At 41.6% G+C, this 14493-nt stretch overlaps 1 protein-coding gene across 2 annotated transcripts; it reads right to left on the bottom strand.

Annotated features, from left to right (window-relative positions):
* Positions 1 to 415: 415 nt before the first annotated feature.
* On the bottom strand, positions 416 to 14489 carry LOC113959147 (interleukin-9 receptor-like). Of its 2 annotated transcripts, none has more exons than XM_027667978.1 (10): positions 13460 to 14489; positions 8175 to 8230; positions 7208 to 7298; positions 6700 to 6808; positions 5291 to 5484; positions 4437 to 4582; positions 3925 to 4099; positions 3576 to 3687; positions 2486 to 2570; positions 416 to 2001 (listed from the first exon to the last, which is right to left on the bottom strand). In XM_027667978.1, the coding sequence occupies exons 3-10, from the start codon at positions 7284 to 7286 to the stop codon at positions 1462 to 1464; spliced, it is 1440 nt and encodes a 479-aa protein (XP_027523779.1). In that variant the 5' UTR covers positions 7287 to 7298; positions 8175 to 8230; positions 13460 to 14489; the 3' UTR covers positions 416 to 1461. The 2 variants fall into 2 exon arrangements, with proteins under 2 accessions (XP_027523779.1, XP_027523780.1); XM_027667979.1 differs by having other exon boundaries at positions 13854 to 13970.
* Positions 14490 to 14493: the final 4 nt, after the last annotated feature.

The following is a 14493-nucleotide window of genomic DNA, read 5'->3' as shown; positions in this document are numbered from 1 at the left end:
AAATCCTTCAGGTGTGTAGTCTTGTTATATGATTTTCTTATCCTGAGGAAATTATAGCAACTCTTAATGACAGCAACAGCACATTCTTCTCTTGCCATTAGATTGAGGTATAGTACAAGAAGCACACTTGAATACAGTTTTCACAAGTTAAAAATCACAAAGGACCATAAATGGGATAATATTTTCAGATATCAAGTAAACCCTTTGCTTACAACACTGAAAACAAATCACTGCTGTTACCTTCTATGGCTGTCATGCAAATTGGATGTGAACTTCTCCTTCTGTTCCTGTTTTTCTCACAGTTGAAGACTCCTCACAACAATTCCCTGGCCTAGCATGCTTTTTGGGAAGGAAGTCTCAACCTACTTTGTTACTTATAAATGAAATCTTTCTTTGCCTTGTCAAAACTATTCAGTGCTAATGGTCAGCAGAGAGACAAGGGAAGCACTCCAAAGACAGAGGAATAAATGTATGTGACTGTATATATGCATGTGCCAGCTAGTTTAGATGCATGTCTACATATCTCACTATGCTTTCTAAAACTGTTGAGCCTATTAAATTGAGGAGATCCAACTAAGAATCCAGAAATCTGCTTGGTGGTAAATTAATTGTGTATAGTATTTTCTAGGACAGAAAGTAAATCTCTAGATATCCAGCTCAGAAAGACTGTACCTGTTGTGCAGTTAAGACAAAGGACTCATCACCTTGGAGAGCCAGTAGGCCTGGCCTGTATTGTGATTAAGTAAGCCTCATGTGTGCTGTTCTTGCTTTTCATCTTTCTCCATTAGATCAGCCCAGCCACTTAACCTTGAGATAAATTTTTGTTAAAATCAAAGCAGTACATGAGGCTTAGTTATTGCAAAATAAAAAGTTAGAGCCTTTCACGATAATAAAGATCAAGGTCCACTGTCTGATGATCTTTAAATAGAGCAATTACAAATTCTGATCAAATCAGAAACCACTTGAAGTCATCAATGCATTAAGAAGCAAAATTACCTTCTTTAGCGAAAATCGTTTATTGTGATTCTATGAAGAATTATGCATAGTTTTAAGAAATTATGGAGTTTAAATCATGGTTCATCACATTGCAAATATTGCTGCTTCCAAGAGGCACACAATTCCAATAGCTCTTCCTGAGGAAAAACAGCGGGTCTGCTGCTGCCTCCTTAGACCGGCGGTTACTGGACCTCTGCTGGCAGGAGGTTAATTCAGGGAAGGGCATGGTAATGTATCTCTGAGACAACAGATGTTGCTGGAGTTGGGCTTTGCCATGCCTGTAGGGGTAGTATTTGCTAGCCAGAGGACTTGGTCACAATCTTCTTCTGAAGTACAGGAATTGAAGATTTATTTTAAAAGTTTGCAATTGTCTGCACAGTCACCGTTTAAGCCACTTAGGAAGACAATGTTGGGAGGTGAGAGAAGAGCACCAGAATCTTTGTAGGCAGTATTTCTCAGGGAAGGTCACTGATCATTCTGATGTTTGACAAGACTATTGCCATCGGAGAGCTTCAGGGGTTCAGCAGGAATCAGACCTCCTGTGGTATCATTATCACACAAGGTACAATAGTCACTGCCACTGAAGGACACATCTTCTATCTCCAAAGATTCCTGAAGCATAAGAAAGTCACCCTTTCCATGCTGTGAGTGAGAGGAATAATTCCTTCCCATGCTAGGGCTCTCAGAATTGTCTTTAATTATCTCAGAGATTTTCAGGCCAACTGTGTCATCAGCATGGTTCGGTGCAAACAATAGTCCTGGCCTCACTTCTATCTCTTCAGCTCTTATATACCTACTGGGGACATATTGCTGGCTTGGACCTGGGGCAAATACAAAGTTTTCTTCTGCAGCAACCAGATTTGTGCTTTCTAGAGGTTTCCAGGAGATCTGGGAAATCAGTTCCTGGGTGTTTAGATCAGAAACTCTGTCTGCAGTCACTGTGCTTGAGTTGCTGGCCTCTTCTCTTCCAAATTGGCTACAAGCCTCATTAGGTCCAACCCAGTCCTAGTGAAAGGATCAATAAGTTTGGGTCATTTTTCATAGTTATTCCAAAATATTCTGTGTTTATGGCTTTGGCACAATAATCCAGAGGTTTAGTGCAAATCTAACAGGCCAAGTTAGAGTAATAGGGTAGACAATCTAGCTGCTAATTTCACAAAGCTTTACAAGAAATTTTACAAGACTTCACCTCCAGAATATAATGCAAGCTACTTGTATTGCTTTGGCTTTGAAAGGACAGGGTGCACCTTCTAGATTCAGCCAGAGTTCAAAGTGACTAGAGGGGTTCTACTTCTAAGGAGTGAGAAGTTGGACTAGCTGGTCAGCTAGTATGTGGAGACAAGAAACTGAGAAACTGTAAACTCTCAGGAAGAGCAGAACCACCTGTCAGTAACTTTGCTCAGGAGCTAGAATGATTAATCCCAGAAAAAAAAAAATCCTCCCATCATGAACTGAGGATCATAAGAAAGGAATTAAACTTATTTCTTACCTTGAAATTCCCATTGTGCAAACTATAGAGTGGCTGAAAGAAAGCAGCTGGCGTGGGAATGTTAAAGCAGGTGAGACTTTTTGCCCTAAAGTGAGAAAACAACTCTTAAAAAACCCAGAAAATTTTTCTGTATTCTGTCTCCATGATACTGATTGGACACAACCTCCACACTTACCATGATTTCTGACATCTCATGCAATCGTTTGTCTGCTACCTATGCATGCATTTAATGTTTCTACCCTGAAGCAGTCTTAAAAGTTTCTTAGGAATATCCAAAAACTTATTACTGGTCTATTACCCATTATATGCACCAAGATATTGAAACATTTGTTTATCAACTTACTTGATCTAAACCACTGTTTCTGGAAGTGTTTTAGAGAATTCTAGCTTCATTATATTTAGACAGAGAAATTCTGCCAGACATTCTTGCCCATTTATTAGAGTCTATCCTGTAAAATACTTTATCGCATTTTGTCAAGTATTCTGTTTCTCTAAGAATGATGTGTGTATGGAGCATAATAATGTACGTCAAGGCAGAAAAAAAAAAGAGGTAGGAGATTTACTTTTGTTCTGACAGCATAAAAAATGGCAGAAGATGGTTGAACCAAGGTTCTAAACCACTTTGTTCTCTGTAAACTTGATCTCAACAGAATCTGAGTCAGTCTAGCTTGCCTATATTGGTATTTTACATACCGACTGCTGCCAGGTATGTCACGAGTAGCTTAGCACTGACATCAGTTTAACCACCTTTATGGATTGCTAGGTACTTGCACTTTTAATTTATCTACATGAAGCTTAACAAGAATTTTCCATGGCTTTAAATTTCTTTAACTCCAAGAGACCCTCATCCTTGAGTTTCAGCTGAGTTTGGGAGTCACAAGGGTACTTTGGTCTCCTTAAGGACTGTCTAGTGGGTCATTAACTATCATCAGCCAAGGAATATGTCATGTCCCACGACTGTCAAAAGAGGTTTTGACAATGACTGAGCCTGTGTAGGAGAAACAGGAAGGAAAAGGGATATAACAACTCTTGATTTATCCTCTTCAGGCCATAAAGATCAAGGGGAACTTAATGAAAAACTATCACATACCTTGAAGAAAGTTTGCAGTTCCAGAATAAATAGAGTAGAGTGCCCAAACTCAGAGGAATGAACAAGAGCTGCATAGTGGTATTTAAGATCTTCTCAGACAGTTTTGGTACATCTAGGAAAACAATCAGCACAAAAATTTTTAGCAAAAGTCTAGAAGTCAAGATAGAACTCCAAATAACCAAGCAATCCAAATTAAACAGGCTGCTAAAGTCCTCAAGGAAAGTAACTTGGCTATGAATACTTGAAGAAAGCTAGTTCTGTTTTGTAAAGCTCCATTTTTCCACATATCTTCCTTTTTTTTGGAACATGGACATGAAATGAATTAAGATGAAAACAACATTCTTTGTACCTGCTCTTTGAAACACCGTTGTCTGGCTCCACTCACTCCACTGACTGTGGTAGGAATTCTCATTTTCAGAAACTTTGCAGCGAACTCTTGCAATGTAAGCAATGCCACTGCGAAGCTCTGTTGCTTCAATTTCTATCTGTGACAGTGAACTGGATGGTGTCTTGTTCAATGCAGTCTGAAAAGTATTGCAAAGTATTTCTGTTAACAAGGCTTGGCAAAGGGATGGTCTTTTAAATACTCTTTTTGTTGTCTTTTTTTCCCTTTTCTTTTCCAAATTCTCTTTTCTTAGATGCAAGAAGAGGGCCTGCATGAGGATGGGTGACTTATGAATGTAGGGGTCATGAGAAGAGTTATTGATCTCCAGAGTTGATTTATATAAAATCTTTCAGACTTCATATGGGAAACCAGAAAGGCCAGACTAAAAGAGTCAGCTGGCAGAGAGCCCTGAGCTGATTAGCAAGGCTGTTGTGCCCAAAGAGCAAGGCAGCATCACTATGTGTCTCATCCATTACCTCCCAGGACATGCTGTACTCCTTATACTGCAGTTCATATTGGAGAATTTCAACGAGGTACCAAGGAACATTCCACACACTCCACCATATCTGACACTTGCTGGCAGTGGCATTGCTCTGGAGGTTCAAAGGTGGATCAAGTTTTACTGTAAATAGAGGAGGCAGGTTTTTTCACAATATTTGGAACATCACAAAAGGAGATGCATGATACCAGGCTGACTAAAGTCTTGGAAGATAAAGCTTGGTCCGAAGAGTGATACTAAGACCAGAAGTAGACCAAATTAGTTTCCAGGTTGGATCAGAGCAGCAACAGAACTGACATAAATTAATGATAACTCCAGCAGTCTCTGGGGATAATCTTGCAAGCAAAGAACCACTCTGGATGTCACATTCTGCCCTAAAAACATACCACACATACTAGATACTAGTATTTCAGATATTAGAGCATTTCTCTGAAGTACCAGGCCACAGGACATTCGATTAAATCCATGACTTTGATTTCTCATTACATAATTTCTCAGGAAAAAGTAAAACAACAAAACAAACAATTGTGGCAATCTAATTGTAAATTATCTATAGCACAAGAAAACATGATGCAAGTGTGAAGTCTTCTTGAAAGATGCTCCAGAGCCAGCCCTCTCTAAAGTCCTAGAAAGGTCAGAATGGAGAGACTCAGGGACTGCATCCTCACTGGTACAGTCCACACAGCACACTCTCCAGGAATGGACAGTCTGGCTTGTCTTCATTGTTTCCACTTGCTGTCTTTGAGACACCCTTTGTTAGAGAGCATATCAGACCTACCCCAAAGCTGCTGGGCAGAGCCACAGCTCACACCTGCCCTTGTTCATACTTACTGTGCTTGCGGGGATTGTACACTGGAAAGGTAATGTATTTGTGATTACGTCCAAAGAAGTTTCCTTGGAGAGAGACTCTATAACCATCTGTTTCCAAGATCTGGCTGGCTAAATGAAATGTGCAGTGGTACTGATTCTGCATGCTCTCTGTGGCAGTCAGTTTGCAGCTGGCGTTGTGGCCCTTTGACCAGAGGCTAGAAGAATAAAAAGGCCGAAAGTTTCTTTGAAGGCATACAATGAAGTGTTTTTTCAGTTTATGAAGAACATGTGGCAGCTTAGCACACCACCACGCTCCCGAAGACCATGAACCTCTTTAGTGCAGAGAGCACAGAAAGCAATCCTAAAGCTGGCTGGGTGGCAGGGCTGAACAGGGAGGAAGGAGATGCCTTCATAACCTTGCTGCTGAAAGCACCAGACCTTCAAGGAGCTGCATACAGAGCCCAATATCTGCCCCCTCTGAAAGTGGGAGGGCTGCATGTCATTGCCAGGAAAGCAGCTGGGTAGGGGGGAAGAAGTGGGTGGACAGTTACTGCACAGCACAGAAGCAATGAGTTGTACATTAAGGCCTCTTTTGCTAGGAACAAACATCAGTACTGACAGCAAAACGTGTTGGAAGTTAGTTTGTTGTTTTGTGGTGTAGCCATTTATTAGCAGATTTTTCACGTTGCATGTGATCCCACAAGAAACGGGGATATCACAGTTTATCAGCTTGGCAGTTCTTCATAGATCTAAACCCCAGTATTATTTAGAGCTAGGCTATTTTTGACTTAACCCTACCAGAATGAGGCATCTAACGTCAGCATGGCTTACCCTCATGTAATAGTTACTGGTGGTCAAGACAATGTTATTGCATAATCTAAACACATTCATCTCAAATTATCCTGTCACATAGCAAACTATTCACCCTATTGTTTCCATTAGAGGAAACACTATTCAGATAATATTCTAAATCACAGAATCGACCAGGTTGGAAAAGACCTCCGAGATCATCAAGTCCAACCCTTGGTCTAACACTGCTGTGGTTACCAGACCATGGCACTGATGCCACATCCAGTCTCATCTGAAAAACCTCCAGGGACGGTGAATCCACCACCTCCCTGGGCAGCCCATTCCAATGTCTGATTACTCTCTCTGTAAAAAATTTTTTCCTATTATTCAACCTAAACCTCCCCTGGCACAGCTGAAGACCATGCCCTCTTGTCCTACTGCTGGTTCCCCACAAAAGGGAGCAGCTTCCAAGGTAGCCCAGGTCTGGGGTGATGGGGTGGCAAAGGTAGCTGTGCCACAGGTCTCTTCCTGCTTTGGAGGGAGCAAAGCCCACAGCTGGACCCCATCTCTGCTTTTCCATGCCATCCTGCCCATGCCAGGGCTGGGGCTGCCACAGGCAGCGCTCGGTATGTGGCTCTTACTTGGTGAAATGCAGGTGGAAAGGTCCATCACCCACGGGCTTCTCTGTCACCCACGTGCAGTTCACAGTAGTTATGTAGTTATTCAGGCAGCTCAGGCTGCCACAGAGCTCTGCAGAGGAAGGAGACCAGAGCTGGATTCATGTATCACTGGATGAGGCCTTGCTCAGTACATCAAATAAATGCATTACTTGCTAGTACTTCCTTTACTGACACTGCATCTAATCTTCCCCATCATGTTCTTCCTCTCTTGTACCACACTTCACTGCATGAGATGAGTGTAAGATCTTAGGGCAGGGACCTTGGGCAGTAGCTACACTTTTTCTGCTGCCCAGCTTATCCAGTATGTGCTCAGTTCCCTAGGCTTGGCATTACCAGCCAGCTGTACTGGTTCCTGGGACCCAGGAAAGGGCAAGATCTTGGGTTGCATATTTAAGAGTCTGTGAATGAAAAATGAGCACAGGTATGTGCCTGTTTTCCTATGGTGAACCTGTTCCAGATCTCCTCTTACCTCTCCCTCCTCCTCCACCAAAGAGCAGCACAGCAGTAATACACAGCCGGAGGCCCAGCTGCCACACAACTCCTCCCATTCCAGATAATATCTGAAACAGAACAGTTTTTAGGAGCAGTTTTGTCAGTATTTGTACCAGCAGGTTGAAGCTTTACCTACTTGCTTCTGCAAGTGTGATGCAAGCTTATCTTGAATCTCTCAGGGCACCAGCTCAGCTATATAATTTCTTCTATAGGAACTGGTCTTCTCGTGGCAGTAAATAATACTTCGTACAGGAATCTAAAGCACGAGCTGCATTAAAGGAAATCTTTAATTCCTGCAATTTGATCAAGGGTGGGTGAAAGGGTGAGTGTTTCATCTTTCTGCATTTTTGGCATCTGGTTTATGACAATTTAAGAGCAGCAGAGAGCCACAGTGGGTTGGAAAAAATGTTCATGTTTCCCTGTATCTCATTTCTGACAGCAACCAAAACCAGATGCTTAGAGAAAATCATAGCAATAGAGCATAGATATTCTTCTCTGAAAACATTCTCAGCCTCCAGATATTTGCAGCTCAGGGGCCTCCTGGAGCAGACATAATTTCTGCATATTCAGGAAAGAGAAACAGAGAATAACTGATATGCTTCTGGTCAAAGCATTCATTGAGAGATGTAGAATACTTAGGACCTAGTCATTACCCCAGCTCACACAAGGGTTGTGTAAGGATGTTTGAAGTGTCTCTTCTGCAATATGGAACTCTACCTCTGTACAGTGTTAAGCTGGACTCACTCTTTTTTTTTTTTAATTAGAAATTCCATTCTGTGAATTCTCTCCTGTTGAAGTTTTAATTTAAAATTATACTTTTTCACTGAAAGCTTCTGATTTGGTATTCTTACGGCAAAGTTTAATACGAAGAATATGGACCTGATCTACTCAGCAATACATGGTGTTTTTAAAAGATGTTTTCAGTTTGCAATACTTGCTGTTACCTGAACACAGCAAATGAGCCCAGCACTGCTCTGAGGAGTGTGATGCTCCAAGGAGCCTGAAACCCAGAAAACATGGAGTGAGTTTGTAGACAGAGACCACTAATAAACAAAAACAGTTTCTATTTCTAGAAAAATTAAAAGAATTTTGGAGGAACACTGTTTGCACTGCTTGCCTAGCACGTACACTGAACTGAGCTCTAGGGCTGGGCTAACGTAAGGGTCTGAGAATTTTCCGTCTTAGAAGAGCTTGGGTTAGTTATTATTAAAAAAAACAAAAACAAAAAACCCAAACCAACAACTATCAACCAAAATTTGCCAGAGATTATGATCTCTCTTTCAGGACAAGCTGGGGAAAAGGGAGAGAGTGTCAGGATAGGAGAAACACTAAGGACAGCATTATCACAGGACCAAACAGATACAGCCTGGCTATAGAATAAGATCATGATTTCAAACCAACAAAGGATCTGAAGTAATCTAGAATAGAAGTGAGCGAGAAAAAGCCTATGCTTAGCAAGGATTGTGATATTTAAATCATTAGGATTGTTTTACTGGAGGGATTAAGTGATCTGATGGCTACAACAGCAGGAACTGGACTCCATGACCAAGAGTATCCTTCCAGTCATGAATTTCACAAAGCTATACAGCAGCATCCACATAAAACTTCTTGCCTGTGATCATGCCTGCTTATGGTGTCCCTTTTCTGAATCGAATAGTAAAATAATTACAATGTTTCAGAAACTTATCAAGAGAAAAGGAATCTTTCTGGCTACCACTTCCCCACCTCTTCATTTATGGGTTTTTGGTAAGCACTCTGTTTTGCTGCAGACCTTCTTCAGAGTGGGGGTTGTCAAGAGGAAGTGTCACCAGTAGCTGATTTTAGCTGCAGGAGGCTGGGAGGCATGAAGCCTCTCCTGCTTATCGTTCTAATCAGGGTTGCGTGTGATCCCTGAGATAAATACAGTAATAGTGACTAAATATGATATAGACAGAGCTGCATTAAGTAGAATTATACATGTGCTTACAAGAACTCGTTCAGGCACACAAACAAATAAACAAACATAGGTCAAGATAAGTAAACCAGGACAGAATGTTTCCAGGTAATTGCTGTTAATTTTATAAACTCCCCCCACCCCACACAAGAAGTTCTTTGTTCAGTTCTTCAGTGTTCAAAATGTGTCAGACATTTCTGGCTCTCTAGCCCACCTGGAAACAAATACAGCATGTTTAAATGCAAATTTTTGCATTAGAAGCCATGAATGTTAGTCATAAGTAGGTCATGTAACACTGAATTCTGAAAGGCTTATCAGAAAATTATTTCAGGAAATAGCACATAACCAGATGAACAAGATTCTGCAGTACGTTAATGCAATTAGAGGAGCTCACACACAGACTGTGGATGCATATGAGTTAAAAAAAATGTTATTGTAGCTACATGTAATATTGAATAATTTCTTCTGTTGGGATCCATACTTTAGACAAAGAGATGCTGTCAATATAAAAATGGTTCTGGAAAGGGCTATAAGAATGATATGATCTTGGATAACTTTCCTCAGAAATCAACAATTAAAGACCAACTAAATCTCTTTAACTTAACCAAAGGAAACACTAAGTAGTAATTTCACACCAGCCATAAGTATCTTACATGGGAAGGTGATTTCATATAGGAGAAAAACCTTTTTTTTTTTTTTTAAATCTCCTAGAGACAGATGGAAAGAATGCACTTGTTAGACACTGAAGGTAGATACAACTAGACAGAAATAAAGTGTAGAATTTGTACAAAGGGGAACTACCTTTATTGCTGGAACCTCTTGCCTAAACATATGATGCAAGACTTGTAGTCTATAAATCTTTCTTGGGTATCTTGAAAAACAATACAAAATCCCCGGAACTCAGATGGAAACCCAGTGCCAGCAGCCCAGGTGCTATTACAGCAGCTGCCAGCACTAGAAGACAAATAAATTTTTTAGTCAGGTTGCCTGCTGGTTTTTTGCATTCTAATGCCCAGTTGCTGCCACACTGGGCAGTTGTAGGTGAAGCCAGAAAAGCCCCGTGAAAACTGGAGCAAGTCCAGAGGAGGCCGTGAAGATGACCAGAGAGCTAGAGCCCCTCTGCTATGCAGGCAGGATGAGAGAATTTGGGTTGATAGCCTGGAGAAGAGAAGGCTCTGAGGAAACCTTAGAGCCCCTTTCAGTATCTAAAAGGGCTATAAGAAAGGCAGAGAGGGACTATGGACAAGGGTATGAAGTGACATGACGGGGGGAATGGCTTCCCACTGACAGAGGACAGGATTAGATCAGATACTGGACAGAAATTCTTCCCTGTAGGGTTGGTGAGGCCCTGGCACAGGTCACCCAGAGAAGCTGTGGCTGCTCCATCCCTGGAAGTGTTCCATGCCAGCTGGACAGGGCTTGGACAAGCCCATGGCAGGGATCGCTTCCAACCCACACCATTCTAGGATTCTATGATGCAATGAGTGGTGGACAGTGGGAGCAGACACAGCAGACCTGGACCCTTGAACACTGTTTCCACCCATTACATCTTAGTAATTAGTGATAAGTGGCCTGCTTTCCCTTGGCCATAATCCCTTCCTTTGCTTACATCTCTTCCAGAGGAAGCACCAACAGGCACTACAGAAAAGCAGGACATTGACTGGCACCTATGAAGTAAAACAATGACAGGCAGTAGCACATCTGTACCAACAGGTACATCCATCCATCCATCCATTAGGACTAACCCAAGTGTACATTCACCTTTATACTACTAGGTGTGATTAGAGGGGTACCCATTATGAACAATCATCTCTGCCTATAAAGAAAGACTTTTGCAGGTCCTTTAAGAAAAAATAGCCATAGATTTTCTACCTTCTTAATACCTAGGCCTCTGAGCACATGCCTGACAGAAGCACATCAAGTGCACACAGCAGACTCACACGATCAGCATGCCAGCTGCTGGGGAATAAGGAAAAAGGGGTTGGATTTCTCAACTACAGAGATTATCAGAGAGAACCCCATATAACCAGTCTTTTTCTCCCTTCATCTTTGGAGAGCCATCTTCCCATAATTTGATGCTCACAAACAGCCTTGCACTTTTAGATTTGACATACTTGGATCCGAGAGAAAAACCTGCTACAAAGGATGACTACTGCAATAAAGCAATATACACACACACACACACACACACATATTAAAAAAGTATATTTTTGCCTGCAAAGTCCCAAACACTGAGGACTATTTTGGCTGGATTCCTTTACATTCATCTCTTGCAGTCAGAGAGGAGTACCTAAAAAATAATTTCTTCAGGGTGGTCCTTCTTTTGAGCACAATCCATCAGAATTAATGTAATAGTGTTGTTTTGTGCTAGCAAACTAGCAGAACAAAAGCACAGGGACCCTTCTCATGATTCTTTTGTTCTAGGTTTCTAGTACAAGAAACAATATATAATTCCACATTTAGGGATAGAAAATATTTTTCAGCCTTTTAGCTCAGTAGATGTATCCTAACATTAGATACTGGCATACATGGAACAGAAATATGTTAAACTGTCTTACCAGCTCAAAGAAAATGTCACTTTTCGCACTGCTTCTGTCCCTTGATAGTTTGGGCTTCGTGGTTTGATGATCATGCCGTAGCAGCAGTGGCATAATAAAGCAGAGCATACTGTGCCTGATTTTAAAGATAATCTCAAGAACCAATGAAAAACTGCTCAGATTATCAGATTGAGTTAAAGTAGCTGTATCTGCAATTACTCATTAGTCATGGAGAAACTGAGGAATTTCTGCTAAAGGGTTAACATTTAAAAGGCCAAGCAATTTGCTGAATATAGAAGTATAGGCTTGCAACTTTTATATAAAAAAGGGCCAACAGAAGAGCTTTCTAAGTGACCTAAAGTAATTTTCTAGCCCTGTCTGGATGTGAGGCAAAACTGCTTCCACCCAAGTCCTCTATCAAACTATGCTCAGACTCCTGGAGCACCCTGAGCTGCCCTGTCCTGCGCTTCCCCCACAGCCAACTGCTGCACTGTGCTCAAAGCACAATTCTGGAAGCAAAGGCAAAAAAGTATTGCAGTGCTTCTGTGTCCTGATCCCAGAGCATATGAGGAACAGATCTTCCCACGCCCAGCTGCAATGGCAGTGTTACAGTCAGGATGCATCAAGTCAGTCCTGTATGTGGGTCTAGTGTCGAGAAGGGGGAGAGAGAAGCAGTCAAAGAATAGACCAAATAACAGTCTGTCAGTATCAGCTTTTGGGGCCAAGAGACAAGGAGATAGAGGCCATGCAGAAATGGAGATGGACATTTCCAAATTGGTACAACAGAATGAATTATGGTGCTTCCCCTAGTACCTGCTTTTTGGCCCTAACATTCCTGGGAAAACATAATTTTTCCAAATTAGATACTGCTAGGTAAGGGACATTTGCAGTTTGCTCCTAGGAGACACTGAAAAACCCCCACTTCAAACCCCTCCACATTCACAGTGACAACAATTCATTGGCCAAAGGGCAATGTTACAGCTTGCTTCAAAGGGAATGGCCTCCCTTATTTTAATACTCTTATGGCAGGTACCTGCCTGCAAAATCTGCCTCCTAGGGTGACCAGAAGTAACTTCTAGCCCAACATAGCACCAAACCATCACCTTCTACCAAATGTACAGCCTGACAGTGTTGCAGTAATAGACATAGCTCCTTCAGCAGTTCTGGGGCCAATGATACAGAGACAAAGAGTAGGCAGAACTGAGATGTAAAGGGCCACAGAAAGACAGACGAGTTTCCCATCTTCCCTTAAGCAGCCGGGGTCAGTTACCACAATGTAGTTTCTGAAGTGAAAATAGCTGTAAGATGAAGCTGTAAAAGACTGTGTTGAAACCATCAGAAACACTTCTGCCTAGTACACATTCGCATTGACATGAGCATGATGCAAAAGCCCTCATAGGACAGTGTGGGGCAGGCTCAGCTCATCCAGGCAGTGAAGTTGGGGTGATCCTCTGCAGTTCATAGAGGACACGCAAGGGACTGGTTGTGCAGCAGGGAGGATGTATTAGCATGTGAAGACCTCCCACAACTTATCACAGCTGATGACAAGAAAAATGGAAAATAAGGAGGGAAGGAACCAAAAAACTTATCTTAGAGCAGTGCCCAGGAAGCCACTGAGCTAGGGGTATATTGAGGGAATAATAAAAACATGGGCAAAACTAAGCCATATAGGTCCAAAATCAACATAGCAGATACCATGGCTGTTCTGAACAATCAAACCAGAGAGGTGGATGCATAGCAGTACAGTCCCAGCACTCACCTGTGAAAGAAAGAGCTTCTCTTCATTACAGTACTCCCTTCTGTTTAGGGATCTGTGGAGATGCCTATAGTCTCAGTTAAGAGATGGAGAAGAGGGAAGGGAGTTTATTGGTATCGCAGCAACAACAGATTATTACTGCACTGGAAGCAAACATCATTCACCACAAAGATTCTCTCAGGATAGGACCTCCTACAGCCAAGCAGCACTATGCCTACATAAGACATAGGTCTTCACATTCACTTTCAGTACTGCAGTAACTTTTAAAGACAATTAAGCTAAACAAATCAGAGATAGAGATGTCAGAGGGAAACAGATTGACAGTTACAGTGCAAATTGCAGTTTCACAGTTGGCTTTATTAGCTAGCAGAAATTGCTCAAAATCTATGCTACTGACCTGTTAACAGCAGTAGAGCAAGTCCAAGGCAGAAGTTGCAGGCACATCCAGCTAGGACAACATTTCTGAAATTTTGGCATAGTTCTAAAAGCTGCTCAATTAATGTGCTTGAAAAGTGCTAGGAGATAAGCTGACTCAGTAGTCTAGTAAAAAGAGTTTGTCTGGAATTATATATTTTGAAGACTTTTTATTTACAGACCCCACCTGGAAAGGCACAGTCTTTCTGAAACCCAAATTGTGCTTGTTCTCTTGGACATACATTTCTATGGTGATTAAATAAGAATTGGCTTTGATCATACCCCATGGACAGGTCTGGGACCTCCATAACTAATAAACTACTACAGCTGAGTTTAAAGAGCCAAAAGACTTTAGTAGGAAAAGTAATACGACATGTTGTTTGGAAAGGGTGGGGGAGCCTTAATGTAGCAAACATGCTTGCCATGGGTTATGCTTCTAAGAGTCCATGTACAGCCAAACTCCCAAGTCATGCAAGAACACCAGGGAAAATAATTTAATGTTCTGTACTCTTCAAAAGGTTACTGTAAAAAAATCGCACATCTATATAACCCAAAGGATAATTTTCAAGGTACTTAGAATTCTAAAAAAGACAACAACCAACCAACCAACCACAGAAACAATC

Source organism: Corapipo altera, unplaced genomic scaffold (assembly GCF_003945725.1).
Source record: "Corapipo altera isolate COAL_440 unplaced genomic scaffold, ASM394572v1 104b, whole genome shotgun sequence".
NCBI lineage: Eukaryota > Metazoa > Chordata > Aves > Passeriformes > Pipridae > Corapipo > Corapipo altera.
This window is presented reverse-complemented; position numbering and strand designations above follow the sequence as displayed.